Here is a 24,658-nt window from a genome sequence, read left to right as displayed (position 1 = left end):
CTAAATGCCAATTAAATCTCTGACGAACAGAATATAATACTACCAACGAATCAACTGGTATTATTCTACATTGATGATTATTCTCTGAAAAGTACAGCAGCACGTCACTGCAGCATGACATTACCATGACGCTGCTTACGGTGATCAGGGCCAGAACATGCTGAGTCAAAGCCTCGAAGAGTTTATTTTTAACAGTCAGGAAGGGCAATTTGGCATATGTCGATCTTGATGGATAATGGACTCTTGCTGCAGACTCTGCCCCGCCCAACAAATTACGCCATCCAGCCCGAGATGAGCCTGGTTTCAGATTCCTCTGTTCGCTCGTCTCTCTCCGTGCACGGCTCGCTCCTGTCTTGCTTCAGCTTCTGTGCGAGTGGTCTCTTCTTCATGAACCAGTCGAAGTGACAGACAAACTGACGTAACAGAGTGGCTCTCGTATTAATGCCATGCATGTACTCCGTTGTGGCGAGCGCCAAGGTTTTACCCCTGACTCCTGTCACTACTGCTGTCTTATAAGTTACAAGACATATTATTAGTATTGCGGACAGACTTGGTCAATTAGTTGGTGACGGAACCATAAGATCGTTCGTAGGATCAATTACCAATAACTAATTAGTTAATAGAATACTATTTGTAATGATTAGCAGGAATTATTCAGAATGCCATTCTCGTAACAATCCACAGCAATAGCCATAGTCAGTATAATAATAATAACCACGAGCAGGATAATATGTGAATTCTTCAATTCTGTAATACGGTAATATTATTTCCTGCCATTAATGGAGTTGAGTAGCAACAAACAGTAATTAACCTGACGAACTATTGGCTACTATCACGGTTATTATGGGCCGTGGTCCCCCCAGGTCTGCCGCTGCCGCTGCCGCTGCCACTGCCGCTGTCTACAGTCTCTCCCTATCTCCAATCCTCCATCTGGCAAACCAATCCATCCAACTTCATTCTCTCCTTCCCCTCAACAAATTAGCCTGATATGCTGCTTTGAGAGCCGCTCGATCGCACACCCGCACTCGCACTCGCATTTGCATTCGCATTTGCACCGCACCCCCCCTGGGCCGTCACTCCTTAATCAATCCGCCCACCTCGCCACGTTTTTTGCCCCCGACCATTACTTGTCTGTCTCACCCTCGAATTCTCGGCCCTCCCAAAATAAACTGCGCCTCGTCACGCCTTCTAGTTTCAACTGCGCTTCGTGCACCAATGGTGACGACTGTGGAAAGTCACTGCAGCTGGGATAACAAAGCGCTTTGTCGACCGTCAACACTGCCATCCGACTGCTCATTGTTGCGCGGGTCGCTGTCTTGCCACCTCGCCAAATTTCCGTTTGGATAGGAGGCTCAACGACTCGCCTAGTTCACTCGCTCCGCCGCCTGTAAATTCGCTATTATGGGCTCGCGGCCAGATTTCCTCGAACTACATGGCGATGGCTCTCGCTCTGCGCGAGGGAGTCCCTCCCCTCGCATCGAACACTTCGACGGTGAAATACCACCCGCCCTCTCTCCGCTCGACGCATTCGCAGCTCAAGGTCGCATGTTGGCGAGGCAGCTGGATGAGTCGATGAGAAGAGATCGGCGGATGAGCCGATTGCCTCCTCAAAGCGTCGCCAGATCTTTATCGCAGCCGCGGCCGGGCTACTTTCGCTCACCCACTTCGGACCACTCTCAACGGTCGCATGTCACACGCAGCCCCGACTTGATAGCTAGGCGAGCTATAGAAGATCCGAAATTCAGACCTCAATCACAGCATCCGCGCATCAGCGGCTTGTCGATTCTGCATGGCGATGGCAGTTTCGATGACCCTAGTCATACTCCCGTGCCGAGGATCGAAGACTACGAAAAGGACGCATCCAGCCAGTACTTTGAGGGACCGCGGGTCGAGACACCTGAAGAAGATGCGGCCTTGCACCGAGATGGCTCGGATTCAGCAAGTAATCTACCTACTCCTCACTCCAATTCCCAGGATTCATCATCGATCTCTCGTGGGTCCTCCTCAGACTCGAATCAACCTCAAATCTCGACCACCTTAGCACCACCAGTGTCTCCGATGCCGCACTCTCTCTACAATCCTAAATATATGCAACCAGAGAGTTCTGATGACGACTACACAAGTTCGAATGCAGGCTCAACATTCTCCAAGTCGCGCCAACTATCCTCCGGCAGTGGTATCTCCATGCCTCATTCTCCCATGTCCCCGTTTGTTCGATCACACCCAAGATCTCCTTCGGTCAGCTCAGAAGCCTCGAATTACCTACCGCGTCCATCTTTCAACTTTTCCCGGCCACTGAGCCGATCAAGCACCAGTTTGTCGGCCCCTTCCCCTGTAATACCATCCGAAGCACCGACATCCAACCAATCCACTATACTTTCGACTGTCATGCTGGCTTCAGATGGATCTGTCAGAACGGGAATCCAAAGAGACAACAAACCAGCGCCGATTGTTCTAGAAGGGGAACCTATGACACCGTTAGACGAGGAGATGCCGTCGTCTGCCGTGTCATCCTATGTGTACACCAAATATTCTTTGCCCCGCGGGCGCATGGTTTCGAGAAACTCGCTCGTCTTCGCCGGGTTACAAACCCCGCACTTTGAATGGAAAGAGCCTCTTTTCGAGAGCCCACCTAATCGCAATGCACGCGATCGTACCCCATCGCCGGAGGCAGCACCGAAGGAAGCACCCATGGAAGCACCCGTCCAACAGCCACGAACCGAGGATCAAAACCTCAAGATCCTAGGTGGAGAGCCCATCCCTACGCTTGTGGATCCCTTGGATACTGTCCCGGAGACTCCTGTTACACGCCAATCCCATGAGATCCCCAGAGGTCTCAAATCTTCACAGGAACCGCTTCACACTCTTCATCGTTCCATGAGCGAGCATCTAGATGATTCCAAGTCGTCCTCTGCCGATTCAGCTAGCACTATCAGACCCGTCACTGCTAAGACCACCGCTACCACAGCATCTGCCGTAAACAACCTGTCGGTAGAGGAGCACGTTGAAAAGGGTATCGAGTGCCATGAGCAGGGTGCTCTGCAAGAGTCAACATACCATTTGCGTATAGCCGCCAAGCAAAATCATCCAACGGGCATGTTGCTTTATGCATTAGCTTGCCGACATGGCTGGGGCATGCGACCAAATCAGCGAGAAGGAGTACAGTGGCTCCGAAAAGCCGTTGATTCGGCTGGCCTCGAAATGGCAGATGACGACGACGATGATAAATCTGTTGGTGGTAAAGATGTAGCCGCGCGCAAAGCACGCCGAGCACAATTCGCCTTGGGAATATATGAGCTCGGTGTCAGTCATCTGAATGGTTGGGGTATTGAACAGGACAAAGCTTTGGCTTTGCGATGTTTTGAAATTGCTGCACGGTGGGGTGATGCGGATGCTCTGGCTGAAGCGGGCTTCTGCTATGCTCAGGGTGTTGGCTGCAAAAAGGATTTGATGAAAGCTGCACGATACTATCGAAAGGCGGAGGCTAAGGGTATGAGCATGGTTGGTAATAGTTGGTGAGTACTTTGTCTTCTTATTTACTTGATACTCGACATACTAACTTTTCCCAGGATCTACAAGGATAAGTACATGGCCGACGATGACGATTCGCGACAATCGCGGCACTCGCGTAGTCGCCAGTCAGGCATGTCTGAGAAGAATCCACGCAGCAAATCTCGAACTCGCAGCATCTTTGGACGAAAAAAATCGACTGTTTAGACAGTTGCTCAAAATCGACACGATATTGCATACACATAAACATAAACTTCACGGCATGCACATACATCACTTAAGGGGCTATTTATTTCTTCCCTAACTTTGTTCATCGTATATAATTGGGCTTTTGCATTCTGATTCGACTACGTCTTGCATATTACCATTTGCGCATTTCCATTTCAGCTCCAATACTTGAAATACATGCTCAAAATTTCTACTCGCCTGGCAGCATTGCTCTTGCAGCGAGCATTTCTTCCCTTGTACCATTGTGCAAGCCGCCAATTGACCTTTCTGGCAACTTATTACTTCAGCTTTCCATTTGCATGCTGACGTTCAGCATATAATTCTCTTCTATTGATACCCTAATTATCATACCATCTCGATTTCAACAGTCCCTGCGACTGACTGGTGTTTGCTTGGGGCGAGCCTCGATTAACCATCTATCTATTTTCTAACTATCGTTAATACTCCCTTAATTTCAATGTTCTATAACCCAGCTATCTTTTATTTTATCATATGTCTTGTGTGTTTGCTTCTACGAATGATGCTCTGCTATACTCTGCTCTTTATTAGCTATTATCAGCATTCCACCATAATCTTATTCTTTCTTTCTTTATTTCTTTCCCTTTATCTAGTCCATCTACCACATTGGTATAGGTTGAACCTTGATATTGAATACAAACTTTCACTTCTACATTTTTGCCCTTTGTCGGATTTTGTGTTATGTGTTTACGTTAGTGCGAGGTTAATAGATACAGTGTATCATTTGTCACTTTTTGGCCTTGGATACATACATATTGAACAGGAATATCAATATTAGCTATTGGTTTCGAAACCAATACGTTGTATGAGATCTCACTTAAAGTGTGTAAATATATGTCCAATTCTAAACTACATCAACTGATGTAAGGTACATACGTATTAGTCAGAAATGGATGAAATGGATGCTATATCTTTCTCCAACAGAACGACGATCAGCTGAAATCGCTCTATTGCACTCAAGACTACGCAATTAATTAGATTAGACTAAGCGTGATCTGCGTATCAGAGTCAATATATAGACATTACAGAAGAGGCGGAAATTTCATGTTTAAATTCGGGGAAATATCGGAAATCGCTATTGCTCATACAAAGATGACCTTTATGGACGGGTTGAGGCATGACCGAGAGATAGACATCCTGGCATAATGAATACACCTATTATTGATCAATGTTGTGCGATATCGGTTCTACGTTTCTGCTCCTGGTGTGCTTTGATTATTTCACGCCTGACGATGCTCCGAGCCCACCCTCTAATTACCCTCGAGCCTCGTCGGGACGGCGCGGCGAGGATACGCCAGCAGAGGCGATGGTTAGTAACACGTGTCTGGTCACAGGGAAGAAATCAAGAAGTAGACAAGACCGACTTGGCCAGGTTTCAAGGGGTATGCAAATAATATCAATTTTCAGATGCGAATTGAGGAATGTTTGGAACCTGATATCTTGTAGATATACCAATTGAAACTCATGTCTGTATTAGTCAATTAGGGTTGAATACCGAGACGGGCATGCCAACCCGACCCCGATCACGGGCACAGTGAGTCGGATTTCCGCGTGAAAGGGAGGACATCCTCGGTCCACATGCTTGGCGAGACTCGTAGTGTTAGAAATTGGGGTGTGGCTGGCAACCCGCAGGAGTAGTGTTGTCGCGAAGTTGGACTAGATACGCACCAGTCTCAGAATAATTTCCACTCCACACTGGACCAAGTACACGGCGAAGACAATGTTAAGAGGGTTGGGTTTTGGGCCGTTCGGAGATGAAGTCCCTCGTTGGTTCTGGTAGGCTGGCCGGCCGCTTGGCGCCGAGTGTGAGGCCAATCACTGGGCTTGGGGTTGCCCAGATTGGAGAGAATCTGGAGATGCTGCGGGGATTAAGGTCCCCTCCGAGTCGCGTTTAACTTGTTTGGTATATCGCCCCGTTGCGCGACCATCGGCCCTTGCCTATTCCGAATTTCCTATCGCTTGCACTCGCCACCACCAGCTTGCGGTCCAATAATGTTCGTATTATTAATTAGAGTCTTGGAGTCTCGACGTCTCGTGCCAAACATCCTCGGCGGATGAGTCGGTTCGTGGTGCCCTAACCAATCTCCAAGCAAGCAGCGCTGTTGGGTCTTGACGTTTTCGGAAACTTGCATTTGTACACATGTTGACTGGATCCAGTTTTCTGCAGCCATGTAAACGAATGGGAATACAGCCTGTTAAAGAGATTCTCGTCAAAGACAATACGTACTCTTTCCTGGGGTTGCAGTGTTGCGCCCCTTCCTCGTACCAATATCGCAATCAACTTGGAAAGGCAAAGGAATTCTAGAGGCAAGCCTAATCAGCACTCAGCACCAATCAAGTCAGCAACTGTCAGCTCAACTAACCTTCTTAATGCTGTCAGACACGCAGTAGTGCAACAGTACCAGGCGAAGTGGGCCTTGCGGCCTGCACTACGATCATGCAGATTCCTGTGCAGCGCCCACGCCTGGGTGGTCCTCCACTGTTAAAAATTTTCTCCTGGTCATTGGCTTCCGGGCTAGTTGTGAGGATGCAGCAGATCATATCTTTAGAATAAGGAACCGATTTATCATAGAACGAGCGCCAGCCGTACAGCCACTGCCCCAGTCTGGTGGGTTCAGGATGGAGATAGAGATAACCATCAACCGCGGTCTGGACACCCTTGCTAGGCTAAACGCGTTAATCAGACTGGTACTGTAGTCGTCGTCCATGTGATAATGCCCCATCCCCAGCCAACCCGAGCGCAGGAGCAGTAGCGATTATTAGTGTCGTCGTAGAGAGAAAGAAAATCCCGAGGTTTTTTTCGAGTCCCTCGACATCCTTCCTTCCCCAGCGGCAGGATCGAATCAGCTGGCAGGTGCTTCCTTCCTGCTATTCCTCCCTTGTCCGTTACTTCCCTCCCCGCATCCCCGGATCGAATACGCCCTTTTTTCCTTTTAATTGCCTCTTCTCTTCGCCTCGGTTTCTTATAGTAATTAATAGCACTGGCTTCGACTGATCCTCTCGTTCGTGCTCATTCTTCATTTCGTGTCTCTGCCATCCATCATTATTCTCCTTAACTGGTGGAACCCTGCCGCCACTACTACTTTTTCTTTTTTTCTTCACTTCTTCCCCCGTTCCACCCACTCAACCCGCCGCAGTAGCAATTTTCTCTCATCCGGTTACAATGTCAGACACAAAGCCTGATGTGGTGCATCAAGGGTATGTGAATGGCACTGCGAAACCGAGCTTCCTGTCTCGTGTTGGTGCGCATTTCAAGAAATGGTGGTGGGTTCACGTTATCATCTTGATTATCTGCGTCTTGGTCGTCGTTCTTCCCCTGTAAGTGCCTCTATATCAATTGAATATATGAAGATATCCCGGTGCTAACAAAAAAAATAGCGTCTACGTTGGCTACCCTAGGATTGCCCAGAACGATGTGAACGATTCCACTTTGAACGTCACTCAGCTGGTCTTCTCCGACCCAGCCCCGAACACCATCCATGTCAACCAGACCCAGGTCTTGGGCAACAAGGCCATTTACCACCCAAAGATCTTCGCCTTTAATGCGTCGCTTGGCTTGGCAGGTGCTGCTGCGCCAGTTGCCTATGTCATGGTCCCTCAGATCCAGGCCGAGGATGGCGCGATCATCAATGTCGACACTACGCTGCAGCTATACAACCTAGATGCGACCACCGAGTTTACCAAGGCTGTTTTGACATCAGAAACTTTTTACTTGAACATTTACGGAAAGCCGGAATTGAAGGAAATGGTTCTACCGACTAGCCAGGTAACATTCAACAAGACCGTTCCCATGAAAGGTATGTTCTGTTTTCATTGATTTTGGTTCGTCACTAAATCTGTGCTGTAGGTCTCAACGGACTGAAGGGCTTCAGTCTTTCCGACGTCAGAATCTCTCTCACCGCATCTGCCGATGGTACCAACATGAACGGCACTGCCAACATTCCTAACCCTGGTGTTGTCTCCGTTGCAATGGTAAGAAACATTACATTCCCCGTCCCTTTCTGCCTTCCTATATATTTAACATACATTCCTCAGGGCAACGTGACACTACCAATTTTCGTCAACGGCGCACAAATCGGTACCTCGTACATCAACGACCTCGTCCTCGTTCCTGGTAGTAACACCTACCATGTCAAATCCATAATCGACCAGGTCCAGGTCATTGACCTGGTCCTTGGCTCCAAAGCCAAGTACCCCTCTGGCGTCATTCCCCTTGACATCATCGGCAACCACAGCGAGTATAACGGCCAAGAAATCACTTACTACTCCGAAGCCCTCAAGAGCAACACCATGTCGACGACTTTGAACGTGACCCAGGTGTTAGATGATTCGGGATTGTCCGCAGTCGCAAGTGCTTTGGCATCTTCTGGTTCCTCCTAAATTTTGCTTTTCTCCGAATTCCCACAACAAAGGCGAATTTCTTTTGGATTTCGATCAATATCCTGAGAAGGGTCAGATGCACCCGTGGTCATTTCGATATTCTGGATTGATATTGGCTACGTAGTTTCTTGACCGGTTGGGTTGGAATCATCTATGCATATATTTGATATTGGTATATCCGGAAGGGTATATCTATCTATATACTATGATACCCGTGCTATAAATCTTATATTTTTGTTTTTGTCTGATTTGATTGGTTGGTTTGCAGTTCTCTATTGTATATCAATGATCTTCTAGTTCTATTACGAGATGTGTTGATTGATAGTTTGATGGTTTTTTTTCAACAAAAACATGATCAATGTCATATCATATATTATGTATGTACTCGATGGAGAAGAATGGTATGTATGACCGGTCCAATGTAATGTTTCAATGGTATATATTTACTGTATGGTACCGAATAAAAATAAACAGCCGCAGTTAAAACGGACTTCAAAATCAATCAGACAACCGCCCATGCTTTTTATTTAAACCCCCAAATTTTCCTTTTTTTTGGGTTGCACCAATTGACGAATCCTACCAGAATTATACCCTTAAGCCATCCGCCATAGGGCAGTATCAACAAGCTCGCAGTTCCCATCATGATATAGAATGAAACGCAGAGAATGGGAAGAAAAAAAAAACCACCTGCCGGTTCCGATGCTTGTCGAATGCAAAACACACAACAATCAAGTAGTAATAATACTAGGAATGTAGAATCCTTCCATGATCAGTAAAGTAGGGAGAGGGTATTCGTAAGTCATTCACGTGCTTATAGCTCGTGCAGTGTGTTGTATCCTGTTTCGAGTAGACTATCGGCCCCTCGCTTGTCGCCTGCAATATGCCAGTAGAAAAGACCGCCTAGTCCTAGACTGGTAACAAATTTGGCCTTTTGCTCAACCGTTCGCGTATTGTCATAAGACACAAACCCGTCATCAGAACTGACGCAGTATGCTGCACCTACCGTGTCATCGACAACCTCCTTGGCACCCGGTCGAGGCAGCTCGCTGTAGTCGAATACCCCGTCCTCACCACCAGAAGCTGAGTACGGCTGATCAACGTGTTCGGCACCGACGAATGACCGGCCGTATGCTGGAACACCGAGGAGGAGCTTTTTGGCATGCACACCTTGGCTCATAAAGTACAGCACTGCTGACTGGCAGGAGGTAGACGCGGCATCATTGTGCGGTTTGGTTGGCGTGTAAAGCTGTGCTTGGTGACCGGTTCGATCAACCCACGGCCCGGAAAAGTCATAGCACATGACCATAAATACATCCACGTATTGCTGGGCAACAGCCAGGTTGATGTGTTTCAACGCCCATTCGCCGGCGGGCAGTGCGCTTGTCAAGACGTACTGTGGTGCTGGCAGTACTGTTCTGAGCTGAGCCAGCAAGTAGATATAATCTAGGCCCTGCTGAGTATCGGAAGGGTGCTCCCAGTCGACTAGAGATCTAGTGTGAGACTTTGATTCACTTTCCATGCGGGCGAAGGCCAACAAGCATACCATCGATTCCATCCAACTCAAATTGATCGACTAATGCCCTCGCGCTGCGAATGAAGATTTCAACGGCCGGTGGACTCCGTGCCACCTTGGCAAAGTTCTCGCTTCCTTTCCCACCGCCTCCTACAGATAAGATGACTTTCATCTGCGGATACTGGCGCTTCAGCTGGGTAAAGGCACGCAGACAGCCCTCGGTTCCGTCAACGGGCATTTGGGAGTCGGCCCATTCATCGCTGAGCTAGATGAGTATTAATATCAGCAGGGATCTGCAAGACGAAAGGATATCGATCGTACATATACCTCGCCGTCTTCCTTGACCCTATTCATAGGTGATGTTAGCGACGAGCCACTACATGTATCATCATATTGCGTAGGGAGAATACCAAGCAAAGGCATAGAACACATGCGAGACGAAACCCAGCCGCAACGACGACGGAGGCTGTTTCTTATAGATCCTCCAATTAGGGTAGTAAGCGGCGTTTGCGAAGATGGGGATCTCTAATGGCGTGGGCGCAAAGGCAGATGGCGTCAGAGTCGGCCCGCCGCCTAGCAGTGGAGGAGTTGGCCATACATCTGGACCTGAGAAGGACGGGGTCATGAATGAATACATCTAGGAGGCCTGAAGCCCACGCTTGGATGTGCCCTTCGTTATATCAGTCGCATGGGAGTCTAGCCGTGGAAAGTGGAAGGGTGATGGTGATAGTGATGGCAATGGTAATGGCAAGAGCAGTGAAGAAGATAGATCTTGACTACGGAGGAGGGTTCCTCAATCAACAGCAGCAACCATCAGTCGCCAGTCAGCAGTCGCACCTCCACCATCGATCTCCCGTGGTAGGTGCGGGGGGAGAGCCGTGCAGGGAGGAAGGCGCCAGGCGAGAGAGAGAGGAAGGAGTTACTGGGAGGCCGCAAAGGAAGTCGCGTTGGCCTATTCTGTTGCTGCTTGCACGTCTGCCGTTCTTATTCCCTTTGGTGATTGTCGAGAAGAAGAAGAACATCCAAATACAAGGGAGAAGATTCTGTAAGGCTAGGCTAGGCTGCTGTTGAAAATGGAAAGTCCTAGCGTGACCTCTTTCAAGTTACACGTCGCTCCTCTTTTCGTTCCTGGCCACCAGAAGCTCGGGGTTGCTCGCCAGCCAGTCAGTCTTTTTCCTTTTGTTAACTCCCCTGGCGGACAAGAACTCATTACGGCATACTGGATACAGGACAGAGGAAAAGAAGAAAAAAAATCAACAGTACGATGGGGCGGGCTAGAGCCTAGAACGACTTGAATCGAGAACCATCCCACGGGCCCATGCCTATAGGCTTATAGGCTATGATGGGCGATGCAACTAAGCCTCGCAGTGCTAGCACATGTACGAGCGCTGTAAGCGTGCACAACTACGGCACCCCCATTTTCTCCGCAAATTACCCAAAAAAGATATGCCGATCCCAGTTCAGCTTGTCGAGCCGAAGTGCACGTATGATTATTCATTCTTGTTCGTGTTTCGCCTGCCTGGTCAGGCAGGATCTTCTGCACTCGGTTGACAATTATAGTACGCGGTATTTACTGTCACCACACATTGCCTGATCTAGCTTGAACCGATTGCGTTGGTCGTCAGAGAGGAGGCGTCCTGACGTCTTGCCGTTCCTTCCTCGCCAATTATATGAAACTCACGAGAGGCCTCCGAGCGACTAGGCAGAAACCAGACAGGGTCACGAGATCGATTATTTAGACCTGTGAGGCTATGACTGTGCCGTTTTATAAATATATGGCCATACTACATGGCGAATTGAATGGGAGGGGCTGCCCACTCCCGCCTCGCTAGGAAGGCGATCCCCACTAATTGTTGACAGAAATGAACGTCACGCTCTGGCTCAGTCCTCTCGTCGTTCAACGGCTGTCATATGGCGGACCATACTGGGTAACAAATTGTTTGTCGGCGGTAAGAGGGACTCAACAGAACGGCCGAGAACAGATTGAGACGTGCAATGCCCTACGGAAAAAATTTTCAATGAAAATTTTTCAACGCCTGCAGGGCGTAGTCTCACGGTGAGCTGGTTTTGGCGGGGATGGCCATGACCTGCATTAGCAGTCATTAGCAGCCCTTAGTGAACAGTAGCTAGCAGAGTCAGGACTGGCCACGGAGAAGCTTTTCTGCCCGGGCCCTGATGGGGCTGCGTGGGCGGGCCGCCACGATCCGATGCTGTCATTGAATTGAATAACATATTCTTTCGATTTTTCAATATATAGACAAGGTAAGATTCTGGGGCTTCCACGATGGATTCCGGAAATCTCATCAGTCAGTGTGCTGAGGCAGAATGTCGTAACTGGCCTCCGGCAACCATCCATGACTGAGATGCATGTCTACGATCCCGCCAAATCTTACTCAGGCCGTATCGTCAGAATGTCGATTGAAATTAGTTACGTAGCCGTCGCTACATCGCTACGTGTCCGACATATCCAAATTATCCATGCACCCCGCATTTTGCGTGAAACCGCGATTGGCGGCCGCATGCGAATGGTCAGTTGACCCCTGAAAAGGGCTGCCAAGCGTCTGGGTATGTCTGGTGTAAATACAGTGGCCGCCAACAACGAGCAGCGATGTTAAAGAATCATGCATACAGTTGTAGCTGCATCCTAAGCGACTTGTCGAAAGGATACATTGCTATTAATATGTCAATTTCCCCGAAGTCTCCCGGTCTCATCGCATGTTGTCGTCACATCAGGTCCCTGCTAGCTTGCATGCTGCATATACCAAGTTCCGACGTGTCCCCCAGTATTAGCAAGGCAATTTCAATATAAACCGGGATCATACATCATACATCATATTTGTTAGAAAATACGACGTTAGTAATCATATCAATCTATAGATCGCACAGAAGCATGCGTCACGTGACCTTCCACGGCTTTCTTCCGCCGTCTTGGCATCAGCTCAGAGCTTCACATCGCGCCAGCTTGCTGAGCGATTTTGTGATCATAGCTTGATATCATTCTCTCCCACTCCAACAACGTCTTGTGCGCTATTTCGAAATCAAGTCACTCAGAAATAGATCCTGACTAGCTCAATAACTGCAACCACAGCCCTGCAATACCAGCTATGGCGGCTGACGTCCAGTCTGCAGTCGACCAACTGACAACCGCCGATTCTACGCATCCGCCCAACTTTGACTTTTCCTTCACTCCATTCCTCCGACGAACATTCGGATTTGGCCTTGCCACCGATGTGCCAGTATGCAAAGCATTCAAAGAAGGCCATTGCCCCCTTGGCCCAACCTGCCCCGACAGACACCCCACACCGTCACGAGTTACAACCTCGACGACAAACGCGTCCGGTCTCGCGCCCTCTGTCACACACGGCTCCCTAGTCTGCAAGCATTTCCTCAAGGGTCTATGCAAGAAGGGCTTTAAATGCGAGTATCTCCACGAGTACAACCTCAGGCGCATGCCCGAGTGCCAGTCCTTCTCCCGCTCCGGATATTGCCCCAACGGCGAAGACTGTCTGTATCACCACGTCCGCGAAACGGCCCGACTGCCGCGATGTGAACACTACGATAGGGGTTTCTGCCCTCTAGGACCCATCTGCGCCAAGCGCCATGTTCGTCAACGCCTCTGTCCGTATTATCTAGTCGGCTTCTGTCCTGATGGTAAGGCCTGTGAACATGGCGCACATCCTCGCTGGCCGGAAAATCTCCCGCGGCCTCAGATCCGTGTTGAAAAAACAGAGGAGGATCTCGAGCGGGAACGCATTCTGATTCGCGAAGAGCAAGAGAAGGAGGAAGAAAGACAACGAGAGTGGAGAAATGAGCGCGGCAGAGGAGGCTTTATGCGCTATAGAGGCAGAGGGAGGGGCCGAGGGATGTGAAATATATTGGTGGACTCTAGATTACGTTTTGCATTTTATGGAGCGTTTAGTATACCCGGTTGAGTTTGAACAATAGACGATTTACGGCTTTGAGTAGCCATGAATTTCGGTTCTAGTTCGTTTATTAAATAGTTTTGGACGGAACTTGAAATCATGTACGACTTCTATTTGTACTCTTACCACTAGTATTGCATTCCATTCCCTGGTGTATAGTAACGATAATGAAAATATACAACATTGAATCACTGGATATGTTTTTATTAGCTAACATTGAAAAATAGCTAACACTTCAATGTTCATTGCTCTCAATCTTGTCCCTTGTGAATAAATTGAATAAATATTGAACCTTTCTCCATGTCTCTTGTTGACCATCTTTATTCAGATGTTTTATACGAGCGCTTCTGCTACATGTATATTTATAACAATATTTGGTAGTTTAGAAATACAACATATAACTGTGATTTAGGCGATATAATATACAACATAATTTAACCCATTTCAGGCGAATATGCATGCATTTTGTCTCACTATCATGGACTTTCAGATATCAAATCACACTAGCAAATATGCCCCTTTCCATATAAGAATAGCCGGGGAGACTGTGGCAAAGAGAGCGAAGAATCTTTCAATAATGGAGGAAAGTTGCCGCTATTGCAGCTGTACGAATTAGATTTCCGAGCGGGTAACAGAAAGCTATGTCACTTTTAAAGATTATGATTCCTTATTCAAGCCACATGCCGATCGTAGGACAGGAAAGCTATCAGATTGGTTATCTAGAGATGTGTGAAGCTTAGTGGATATATTTACTTGGCAGGGCTTCTATGGAATGCATTTACGATAATTCCTGAGTTCCACTGCCTAATATTTACGAGATATGAAGGTGGTAGTCTAAATTGGGTACAGTTCTGGCCCGAGAAAAGCCGCATGCCAAAGGGGATCTGCAGGCCTGTGTCATGCCCGAGGAATGTAGCGATTAAGTGAATCCGTATATACCAAGTACAGTGCCTACAATGAGCTAGACTCACGGCGCACTGCGTGTTCTTGCACCTCAATTTAGCGCGACATTGGGAGAGTAGCCCTAAATGCCTACAGCGGCGTTATTCGGCTTCACTATCATATGTAAAAATCGTGGAGGCTTGTCGAAGAAGAACATAGTCATATGTTGCACCTCTCTGGTTGACAGCTGCCCCTTGCTTCATTTCTTGGCTGGCTGAAGTATTCCTACGACTGTACCCTTGCGCAAGAGTTGCTTAGAACACTAGCTCTTGCCAACATTCTGTACAAGTAATGATGTAAATTCCAGTACCATAGTGAACAATCTGGTTTTTACCAGCTCGAGATCTGCTCTTCAAAACGTGTTTCAACGTGCGAACTGTTGTCGATTAAACCGAACAGCAGTTATTACTGTAACGCTGGCAAGGGCATTAGAAAGGAAGCACTCTAAATCCATCCCAATACAATATCAAATTCAAATAATCAGACTTTTATGTATTGAATTAATTGATACTACAATATAAAGTATATTTTCAATATTTGTGGCAGCAGATTCTTGACGCTCATCCATTGATGTCGATCGTTACTGCTCAAGGTGAAACTTAACCATCAATGTAGTATCATCGTACATGTGTACTACATTTTTTTATTGAGAAAGGGACTGAGTTAGGAAAGATTAACACGTGGAAGCAAGGAAATTATTGTGAAAGTCCGCAACTCGAAGCGTCTAGATAAGAATACTAACCACGTCGAATCCAACGAGCCCATGCCGATGCACTATGATGGGATGTTTAATTTCGAAGACGAAAACTACTGGGGGGGTCACCCGGGCTCAAAAATATCCTGAATATCAGTTCTTCACTTGCCGAACAGCTACCGCAGATAATGACGGTCTACCGCTGTTTTCCAGCTCTCGTCTCTTCCTCCGCAACCTTCCAGCGCCATGGACGCTCGATAGACTATGGAAGGTTAGGTAGACTCTAGACAATGATAACGTATCACCGGCAGTTGTGATCGTGAGCTGTGGCGTATTTAATGTGGCTGATTATTGTATCTGATTTTGCTTCACAGAAGCTTAGTCGAGCACCTATACCGAAACGAATCACTTAATAATTATTAATATCCAAGTTCAACGCTTTGACATGTCCATGCTCGATGATTAATGTATAGCAGCTATATCCGGATATCCGAGCACTGGGATACTCTGTGGTTACTCAGAGACGAGTAAGCGGGCATAAGAAGTCATTAACTAATCGATTGGTAAGGATTTGGTCATCTTGGCTTCTCTTCTCGGGATGCTCCTGGCCAATCAGGACGTGCAGAAGCTCTCCGAGATGCCGTACGACTGCACGCGGAACGACCAATCAGATGGCAGGCTGCTTTGCTTGCAGGCGGGGTGCTCCAGCCAGCTCTTCGCTTCTTCTCTTAAATACTCGCAGACGCCTCCATATCCCTTCCATTGCCCTTGTCAAGGCATTGCAATCTCCTTGTCTGCACATTCACGTCTCTGTTCCTATCCTCTCTATCTGCATCCCCATCGCCATACTTCGTCACAATGGCCAAGATCGCTATCGTTTTCGTATGTCCTCTCTTGGATCGTTGACATCATGACCACAGCTGATGTTAGATCACAGTACTCCATGTACGGCCATATCGCCAAGCTGGCCGAGGCTGAGAAGAAGGGCATTGAGGCTGCTGGCGGCAAGGTTGATGTCTATCAGTATGCGTTCCGCTTGTTTGCTACTTCCAGGCGCTGACAAGTCGAAAAGGATTGCCGAAACCCTCCCTCAAGAGGTCCTGACCAAGATGCACGCTCCTCCCAAAGGCGACTACCCAATTGCCACCCCTGAGACTCTTCTTGAGTACGACGCCATTCTCTTTGGCATTCCCACCCGTTATGGCAACTTCCCCGCTCAGTGGAAGGCCTTCTGGGACCGCACCGGCGGTATCTGGGCAAGTGGTGGTTACTGGGGCAAGTACGCCGGTCTGTTCATCTCCACTGCCAGCCCTGGTGGTGGCCAGGAGTCGACTGCCCTTTCTTCCATGAGTACCTTGGCCCACCATGGCTTTTCCTATGTTCCTCTCGGCTACAAGCAGACTTTCGCCCAGCTTACCAACCTTTCCGAGGTCCATGGTGGCAGCCCATGGGGTGCTGGTACTTTTGTAAGTGGATATTCAGTAATGCATCTTGATTTGCATGCTCATTGTGTTTTAGGCCGGTGCCGATGGCAGCCGCCAGCCCACTGCTCTCGAACTTGAAATCGCCGAGATCCAGGGCAAGTCCTTCTACGAGCGCGTCTCCAAGGTCTCCTTCGCCTGACTGCATGGCAGTAATGGCGACCCGTCGCAAGCTCCCTCGGCTTCCAAGGAATCCTCAAAGAAAGAAACGGCTGCGTCGCAACAGGATAACAAGAAAGAGAAGGAAGGTCCGTGTGGTTTGCCAGCAAAGTGCAACCTCATCTAAATGCCCCTATACCCGTTTCGTATATTTCACGCTAACTAATACTCCTTATGATGTTAATGTTTGTAAAACAAAAAATACATACTTATCTATAAAAGTCATGAATACAAAACAAAATCAGCTGCTGAGACTTGGGCCCAAGTGCTTGTGAGGAATTCAATGTCGTGTCAAACGATAGTCCGTACAGAGACGAGTTATAGTTATTTTCAATCCTGAAACTAAGAGTCGGATTGAGCTATTCATGTTTAAGCAATAAAACATGTTTTACCAATCAATAATACTAGGAGCAAATGTAGTGTTTTGCTGGAAACATCCACCAAAGCTGATAAATACCCCAGTCCTGTCTTAACCGTGTTAGGACTAGCCAGCTCGGTGCTTCCTCGACTATGACGAGTGACGGCGGAGCCTCCACTAAAACGCTGCTCTCACCTTCGAACGGCATCTCACCATTACACTCCATCCTACCATTAGGCTATAATGTTTTATAGAGACGAAGCTTCAATACTCTGATTTGCTTTATCTTGGATTCTATTTTGACCCACCCACCTGTGTCTCGGCTCACTGTCTGTCTTCGAACACCCCATAATGGCCCCTCCCAGGCCGATAATACTCCGCTTTGAGAGCCGAAATGGCCAGTTTCGCTTGACTGTCAATCCATCCATATTGTTTCCTGAGCTGAGATCCAAGGTATATCACACAAGAAAGCTCGTGGCCATGTTTACTGGGCTGTCGGGTTGTTGTGGAGTCGACAACTTGGCTAATAACATCTCAGATTCTCGAGCAACTACCTCCATCCACCGATCCCACCTCGATTATCCTTTCGAACAAACCTATCGGCGTAGGCGGCCAAGAAAGGTCGTTGAACAGTTTAGATGGTGTTTCTATTGAAAGGGTTGGATTATCGTAGGTCTTCAAGCTTGGGTGCAGCACGCGGCTTCTGACAACCGTGACAGACATGGCGACAAGTTGTTTCTTGGATACGAGGAAACACCGGCGATATCAAACGGTACATCCCATGTACAACAAACAACCGCTCAAAATGTTACTAGCGAGTCTCGACGTCTAAACGGAGCTGCTGTCCCTCAGCAACCCACCGTCGCTCTTCCACCTCAGCCATCGTCGCCATCGACTATCATCAAAAACCCTTGGGAGGTGGTGGAACAATCGCCACTCGATGACATTCTTGACAAGAAAGATGGAAAAATACCTAGACCGCGAGATATTAAAATGTGCAGACATGGACCCAAGGGCATGTGTGACTATTGCATGCCTCTGGAACCATATGCTCCCGAATATTTAGCCGACAAAAAGATAAAACACCTGTCCTTTCATTCATATCTCCGGAAAATCAACTCGTCAAAGAACAAACCAGAGCTCAAGAGCTCCTTCATGCCACCTCTAAGCGAACCCTATTACCGCGTCAGGCGAAATTGTCCCTCTGGGCATCCGCCGTGGCCCGAAGGTATTTGTACTAAATGCCAGCCTAGTGCGATTACCCTGAAGCCTCAAGAATTTCGCATGGTTGACCATGTCGAGTTTTCTTCACCAAGTCTTATCAATGGACTCCTTGATTTCTGGCGAAAATCTGGGGCTCAACGCCTAGGTTATCTTTATGGAACATACGAGGAGTATACGGAGGTGCCACTAGGCATCAAAGCTGTTGTACAGGCCATATATGAGCCACCGCAAGTTGATGAAGTTGACGGGGTTACTCTGAATGAATGGGAGAACGAAAAGGAAATTGACGAAGTTGCTCGTCTTTGTGGCCTACAAAAGGTTGGCGTGATATTTACTGACTTGCTTGACGCTGGCAAAGGAAACGGTTCCGTCATATGTAAGAGACATGTCGACTCATACTGGCTATCTTCACTTGAAATTGTCTTCGCATCTCGACACCAGACACGGCACCCGAAAGCAACAAAATGGAGTGAGACTGGCGCGTTCGGTTCCAACTTTGTCACTTGCGTATTGAGCGGCGATGAAGATGGAGCTATCGCAGTCAGTGCCTATCAAGCTTCCAACTCGGCCATGGAGATGGTTAGGGCAGATATCGTTGAGCCTTCTGCTGACCCTTCTGTTATGCTTGTGCAATCCGAGGACGATGATGACGCAGGTAGCAAATTACGATATATACCTGAAGTCTTTTACCGCAGGATAAACGAGTACGGTGCCAACGTGCAGGAAAACGCCAAACCCAGTTTCCCAGTGGAGTACTTACTGGTCACGTTGACTCACGGTTTCCCAACAGAAGAGTCGCCTATCTTTACAGACAGCACGTTCCCAATAGAAAACAGAGAAGTCATCGGGGAACCCCAAGAACTACGTGCAGTTGCGAGGAAATTGATCAGCCACGGTGACCCGAATAAAGCAATCCGCGCAGTTTCAGATTTCCACCTTCTCCCTTTCCTACTCTCATTAGGGACTTTTAACGAGGTAAGCATTTCGAATGTACGGGAACTCCACAGCTAATAACCAACTGCGACCCAGGACGAAGAGAAACTTCTGGCCCGTGTGGCTACAACCCACGATACTGCGGATGGCGTACAGCTTGTGAATACCAGTGGATGGGCCACCCTGGTTGCGATTCTCCAGGAGAGCGGTGAGCGCCCCCCTAAGCGCCCCCGGCTACCCATGGCCGGGGATGTACCTGCACCTGTTGCGTCTTTTGCTCAGAAACACCGGCATCTGCAATCAAGATCCGTGTCTCCGAGATCAGACAGTGAACGACTTGCTAAGAGGTTTAAGGGGACTAGCCTAGAGTAACGCTTCGAACGAACACCACCCTATCAGAGAACCTGCGTCTTCTACGAGCCCTTGAATTTGAATACCCGGTACCCCGGATGCTAGGAACACAATCTACACAGCCTGATAAACCGAATACATGATGGCCCGACTCCCTAGTGCTGGCTGCGTTTGATCCAAAACTGACTCATTCAGACTATAATCTTATCCTTTTAGGACGTGGCATTTGCATCCTTCCGGCGATCCCACAAAATTTTCGATGTCAAAAATTTCATTTGGTAGTTGCTATTATACATCATGGAGAAACTCAAATAGATGGACCTGTTATAATCTCGAGAAGTCAATCGGAGTTGCATAGGACTCTGCGTTGAAATCAACCGACATGATGAAACAATATTAAAACAATATTATCCAGGTATATTATCATTACGAGTACAACTTATACAATTTGAGACTAGAACACATATCTGCTCCAAACATGAACAACCACCAAACCAGTATTCATCATTGCCTAACCAATTCACCTAGTCTTTTCTCCACCGCCTCTCGCCCCTTCAGCGTCTCCCAAACCTCATGCGGTGCGCCCTTGACAATATCCCATGCAACCAAATGCTCTGTGATTTTGGTCAGCGCCTCTTGCTGTTTTGCCCACGACTCGCTTCGGCCAACCTCCACGCCCGAGCTCACAATCACAAGTGGCGTTTCAGGCGTCTGGATATTCTTTGCACTGGCGATCTCGCTTGCCGTCATACTCTCTGCAGCGAGGTTTTCTTGTAATTTGGCCTTGATGAAGCGTCCGCCTTGGTAGGAGACTCGCCCGTAGACTCGATCTTCTCTAGTGCGGCCCTTGAAAATGGCGCCGGCAAGTCGGTCCAAGCCCAGAGGGGAGACAATACCCCGTCCCCAGAGCCTGAAGCCGCGGCCTGGGCTGGCGATCTTCTGTAGCTGATCTTCGTGTGTGGGATCGATTAATAATAAACCAGTGACGTCGTGGACGTGGCGACTGGCGAAGATCCGACTGTAGATGCTGCCCACCCCCGCTGAAACGAGTATCCATGGGCCTTGCTCCCCGGCCAGAGCCAGCGCTTCGGAGAGGATATCGGCAGACATGCCAGCTGAATGCGGGGAGGGGGCGTTGTCAGACCATGCGAAGCCAGGACGATCCCAGTAGCAGTAGCGATGGATAGTACCGTTGGCGTAGGCGTTGTGGATGAATGGCTGGAGAGTGTGTTCAGATGGGCCCTCGCCCGCCTCGACGAGGATTGTTGATAGATTTTGCCTGTCATTTTCAGCACTGTCCCCCACACATGCTAGATGAATCTCGTATTTTGCATTGTTCACAGCGTATTTCTTCCCGGGGGCTTCGATACTGGCGTCTCGGGCGCGCAGGATCAGTGTCGCAGTGAGGAGAATGACTACAATCGCGACGATGCCCAGAACCACCGTTTCAGCCAACACCGCCAACCATTCCAACAGCGTGCGGCGGGTTTCCACGCGGCCGGTTAGTCGCTCTTCTTCCTGCTCCTTCCCTTTCTCAACGAAATAGATCTGCGCGACGTTATAGATGGTGATGAGCGCAGCCCACACCACAGATGCGATGCCAACACCACCTTCTTCGAAGCGCAGACGAGGCACAGCGACGATGATTAGCACGTCAACGAGTAATAGAAGCGCCAGGATGCCGTTCCAGATGATCATTGGCCGAGACGGGACGGCGAAGAAGAGGAGGCTAATAATAAGGTTGCCGACGGTCAAGGTTGTGTAGGAGAAATCAGTGAACCCTGAACCACGGTTGTGCATGCCGGGGGGGCTGACGAAGATTGAGATGAGTAGAAGAACCCACCAAACGAAGCTGATGGCGAGAAAGAGAGAGGAGAAGAAACGAAGGGCGCGGACGGACCAAAGGTTGTATGGTGATACCTTTTTTTGGGATTGGTTAGTTGGTAGCTTCTTCAGATGAAGGGAGACTTACAGCAGGGTCATCCGGACTCAGATAGCCTTCGCTGGACCCATGTGGTAGTAAACGAGTGTTCTCATCAGGCTCTCGTCGTGTGGAGGACTCGCCATGGTGTTCTGCTTCTTCGGCTCGTCCGGCCTCGTCGTTTTGTGGTTTGAACGACACCATCTTGGTCCAGTCCAGACAACTTAGTTAGTATGGCAAAAGATATCGTTTTGGACATGAAATGAAATATACAGTATACAATATAGACTATGATGTAAATCACAAAAAAAGATAAAAAAATGGATTTCAGTTTAAAGCTTGAATATGCACGTGCCTGATCAGGAAGGAGGGGCTGACGTCATAGGCCAAATGCAGAGATGGCATTCAATGTTGCAATTACTACTTTACTTTACATCCAGGCACTACATGTGTATTGGAGATTTCAGGTTGAAGTTGTTATTCTGTCTTGTGTTCATGACAATGGCACGTATCTATCGGACATCACTCATATCCTCTCTCAGTCTCAACCATCAAGTTTCGCTTGCAATGCTGCCGCCCTCTTGCGGACGACGTCCAGCTGTCCAGTCAGACGCCAAGGATAGTCGAATTTGTCCATGAATATCTCACACAGCTACGCTCATCAGCATTCATTCATGGATGTTTCTATGGATCGACTTACCTGGATATAATCAGCCTCGACAAACTCCTCGTTTGTCAGCACCGCCTCCAAGTCCTCGACAGTCTTGCACGCGAAGCTCCGGCTCTTGATGCCAGTTTCTTTCCGCGCACCCAGAAACCCTAACAATTGTTGGTGATCCCACAGCATACTAATATCATTGTACTCCTGCTTTGGTCCATGGATAGCCCGCTCGATCGAGTATCCGTTGTTATTAATGACAAAGATGAGCGGCGTGTATCCGAATCGAATGTACGATCCAACTTCCTGAACAGTCATCTGCAACGATCCTTCTCCAACGATTAGAATCACGCGTCGTCGCTTATTATCGATGTCAAGTTCGCGGGCTGCTGTGCAGGCTCCCAGACAAGCGCCAACAGAGAAGCCGATCGATGACCAGTAGATTTGTGTCAGGTAGCTCACGTCTTCGGCGAATACGGCATCGGGCATGCCGAATTGCGCCGTGCCGGCTTCGACGACGACTATGTCGCCGGGACGCGTGAATTTTCCAAGTCGTTGCCAGGTATAGCCTTGGGTAATTGGGCCCGATTTGGAATCGCTCAAGATGGGGGTCTAGAAGCTGTAAGAATGTGATAAACAAGAGACCAAGGAATAAAAGTTACCTCAACTTTCGGCTGTGGTGATCGTGGAAGCTTATAGGTTGAAGGGTTCTTTTCTAATTCGTGAACAATTCGTTGTAAAACAGGCAGAAAGTGCACCCCGTCAAAGCGTTCCTTTTTCACTGCACAGTAATCGTGTGCAAGCATGATGAGCTTATCGTCTGACAGGCCACGCGTGAATCCTCCAGTGTTAGAATCTGAAAGAAGTGGGCCAATGTTCAACACCAGATCTGACCCTTCGAGCGCTGCTTTTGTTTCAGGAAAGGACACTACAGCTGATCAGCACCCCACCACTAATTCTAGAAAGTACTTCACTCACCCTGGCCATTATAAACACCGTTGTAGTATTCTTTGTTCTCATGAATAACCCCCTTAGAGAGCGGCGTTGAGTAGCTCGAAAATCGGGTCAAGTCAGCCAGTCTACGTGTTTCTGCGAGAGCCTTGTGGCGTATGGTCAGCACATCAGCCAAGATTGCCGGATTCGACGCCTTGGAAATCTCCTCGAGGACGCGTTCCACGATCTTCTCTTCAACTTGCGGATCGTTCTTAATCTCCAGATCTAGCGGAATCTGCAACCGTTTCGCATCCACTGACACGGCGACCGAGTCTGTCGGCACGTAGATGCTGACGGGGAGTCTACTCTTGACAGCCTCGACGATCACACGGTCGACCTCCTCAGCCATAGTCGCGTCATCGAATAGGAGTGCCTGTGTTTTGTTAATGGGCTCAGTCATTTTGGCGTAAATCGCGTGATCCTGTTCTGGCTTGAACGTGTGATGGATCATGACTTTAGATTTTTGTACTGATACATAAAATTGTTAGCATCTGCCTTAATTATATAGATTCGTCTACAGCTTACAGTTTCGCGCCGTCATTCCGACAACGTGGATCATCCCTGCATGTTCTGCATATGCACCTGCAACGCCGTTCATGGCAGAGAGCTCGCCAACAGCGTATGTAGTGACCAACACTCCTGGGAGACCGCGTACACGGGAATATCCATCAGCGGCGTAGGCAGCATTGAGCTCATTGCATGCTCCTTGCCATTTTAGCTGGGGCACGTTGAGAAGCTCATCCAGCAACGTCACTGATTATCCTCTTAGCATGGTCCAGATTAGGAGTATAGAATAGAAGAATCGACTCACAGTTGAAATCACCAGGAACGCCAAATACATGCTTCACTCCTAGCTGAGCAACACGCTCGAAAATGTATCTCCCCGCTGGGATCAGCGTCGACTCAGTCATGATGATGCACCGAGAGCACTATGACGGCACTATGAGGAGCTGTAGAGTCGTCGATATGATATCAACTAAAAACTACAGGAGTGAAGAGAGCTGGTGGGGCGCAGACAGGGGGTTAAAGAAGCTGCATATAGACAGTTGACATTGCATTGAGAACTTCTCAATTTATTGGCGATGCTGGATGTTATCGCGGTGGAGCAGCCTAAACAAAGGCGCACGACGAAGCCTGTGACGCCCCCCGCTTCGGCTACGAAATGCAGCGCGGTGGCTCAACTGAGCTTGTATAGGGCGTGCGGTGGCTGAATTCGAGTGTTCGGGATTCCAAATTGTTGGCGGTCGGATGCAACTATGATTTTGCGGATCCTGCAAATGCTCTTGGCCGGGGTGTTTGTGTTTGTCAATTGGATATAGAATTAAAAGTATAGAGTAGCCGCGGCTTCCGAGGCTCACAGGTTAATTATATA

General features: G+C 48.4%; 8 protein-coding genes across 8 annotated transcripts; 5 read left to right on the top strand and 3 right to left on the bottom strand.

The window, feature by feature from the left end:
- Window positions 1-1,401: 1,401 nt before the first annotated feature.
- On the top strand, window positions 1,402-3,717 carry BGW36DRAFT_291743 (uncharacterized protein; the record flags this gene model as incomplete). Its single annotated transcript, XM_046210863.1, has 2 exons — window positions 1,402-3,515; window positions 3,570-3,717. The coding sequence occupies 2 exons, from the start codon at window positions 1,402-1,404 to the stop codon at window positions 3,715-3,717; spliced, it is 2,262 nt and encodes a 753-aa protein (XP_046074390.1).
- A 3,202-nt stretch (window positions 3,718-6,919) lies between these two features.
- Window positions 6,920-8,136, top strand: BGW36DRAFT_357336 (uncharacterized protein; the record flags this gene model as incomplete). Its single annotated transcript, XM_046213863.1, has 4 exons — window positions 6,920-7,074; window positions 7,135-7,553; window positions 7,604-7,728; window positions 7,792-8,136. The coding sequence occupies 4 exons, from the start codon at window positions 6,920-6,922 to the stop codon at window positions 8,134-8,136; spliced, it is 1,044 nt and encodes a 347-aa protein (XP_046074389.1).
- A 420-nt stretch (window positions 8,137-8,556) lies between these two features.
- BGW36DRAFT_374762 (glycoside hydrolase) lies at window positions 8,557-10,081 on the bottom strand (the record flags this gene model as incomplete). Its single annotated transcript, XM_046215699.1, has 3 exons — window positions 8,557-9,618; window positions 9,680-9,914; window positions 9,971-10,081. The coding sequence occupies 3 exons, from the start codon at window positions 10,079-10,081 to the stop codon at window positions 8,948-8,950; spliced, it is 1,017 nt and encodes a 338-aa protein (XP_046074388.1). The 3' UTR covers window positions 8,557-8,947.
- A 2,525-nt stretch (window positions 10,082-12,606) lies between these two features.
- BGW36DRAFT_134310 (uncharacterized protein) lies at window positions 12,607-13,569 on the top strand. The gene is made up of 2 exons (XM_046209381.1): window positions 12,607-13,448; window positions 13,511-13,569. The coding sequence occupies exons 1-2, from the start codon at window positions 12,754-12,756 to the stop codon at window positions 13,536-13,538; spliced, it is 723 nt and encodes a 240-aa protein (XP_046074387.1). The 5' UTR covers window positions 12,607-12,753; the 3' UTR covers window positions 13,539-13,569.
- Window positions 13,570-16,066: 2,497 nt separating this feature from the next.
- On the top strand, window positions 16,067-16,831 carry BGW36DRAFT_292783 (flavoprotein-like protein; the record flags this gene model as incomplete). The annotated part of the gene is made up of 4 exons (XM_046210932.1): window positions 16,067-16,090; window positions 16,146-16,231; window positions 16,281-16,674; window positions 16,727-16,831. 4 exons carry the CDS (start codon window positions 16,067-16,069, stop codon window positions 16,829-16,831), a joined length of 609 nt encoding a protein of 202 aa, XP_046074386.1.
- A 567-nt stretch (window positions 16,832-17,398) lies between these two features.
- Window positions 17,399-19,972, top strand: BGW36DRAFT_134227 (putative endoplasmic reticulum and nuclear membrane proteinc Npl4). Its single transcript, XM_046209379.1, has 5 exons — window positions 17,399-17,659; window positions 17,745-17,875; window positions 17,926-19,405; window positions 19,460-19,571; window positions 19,718-19,972. The coding sequence occupies exons 1-5, from the start codon at window positions 17,558-17,560 to the stop codon at window positions 19,723-19,725; spliced, it is 1,833 nt and encodes a 610-aa protein (XP_046074385.1). The 5' UTR covers window positions 17,399-17,557; the 3' UTR covers window positions 19,726-19,972.
- On the bottom strand, window positions 19,830-21,944 carry BGW36DRAFT_134235 (mitochondrial integral membrane protein). The gene is made up of 2 exons (XM_046209380.1): window positions 21,687-21,944; window positions 19,830-21,634 (listed from the first exon to the last, which is right to left on the bottom strand). The coding sequence occupies exons 1-2, from the start codon at window positions 21,837-21,839 to the stop codon at window positions 20,219-20,221; spliced, it is 1,569 nt and encodes a 522-aa protein (XP_046074384.1). The 5' UTR covers window positions 21,840-21,944; the 3' UTR covers window positions 19,830-20,218.
- A 28-nt stretch (window positions 21,945-21,972) lies between these two features.
- Window positions 21,973-24,504, bottom strand: BGW36DRAFT_374746 (pyruvate decarboxylase). Its single transcript, XM_046215698.1, has 6 exons — window positions 24,098-24,504; window positions 23,812-24,039; window positions 23,272-23,754; window positions 22,956-23,221; window positions 22,336-22,905; window positions 21,973-22,287 (listed from the first exon to the last, which is right to left on the bottom strand). Exons 1-6 carry the CDS (start codon window positions 24,195-24,197, stop codon window positions 22,180-22,182), a joined length of 1,755 nt encoding a protein of 584 aa, XP_046074383.1. The 5' UTR covers window positions 24,198-24,504; the 3' UTR covers window positions 21,973-22,179.
- Window positions 24,505-24,658: the final 154 nt, after the last annotated feature.

Source organism: Talaromyces proteolyticus, assembly GCF_021365285.1.
Source record: "Talaromyces proteolyticus strain PMI_201 chromosome Unknown BGW36scaffold_4, whole genome shotgun sequence".
NCBI classification, from domain to species: Eukaryota; Fungi; Ascomycota; class Eurotiomycetes; order Eurotiales; family Trichocomaceae; genus Talaromyces; species Talaromyces proteolyticus.
Note: the sequence above shows the minus strand (reverse complement) of the source record. Positions and strands in the feature narration are given on the sequence as shown.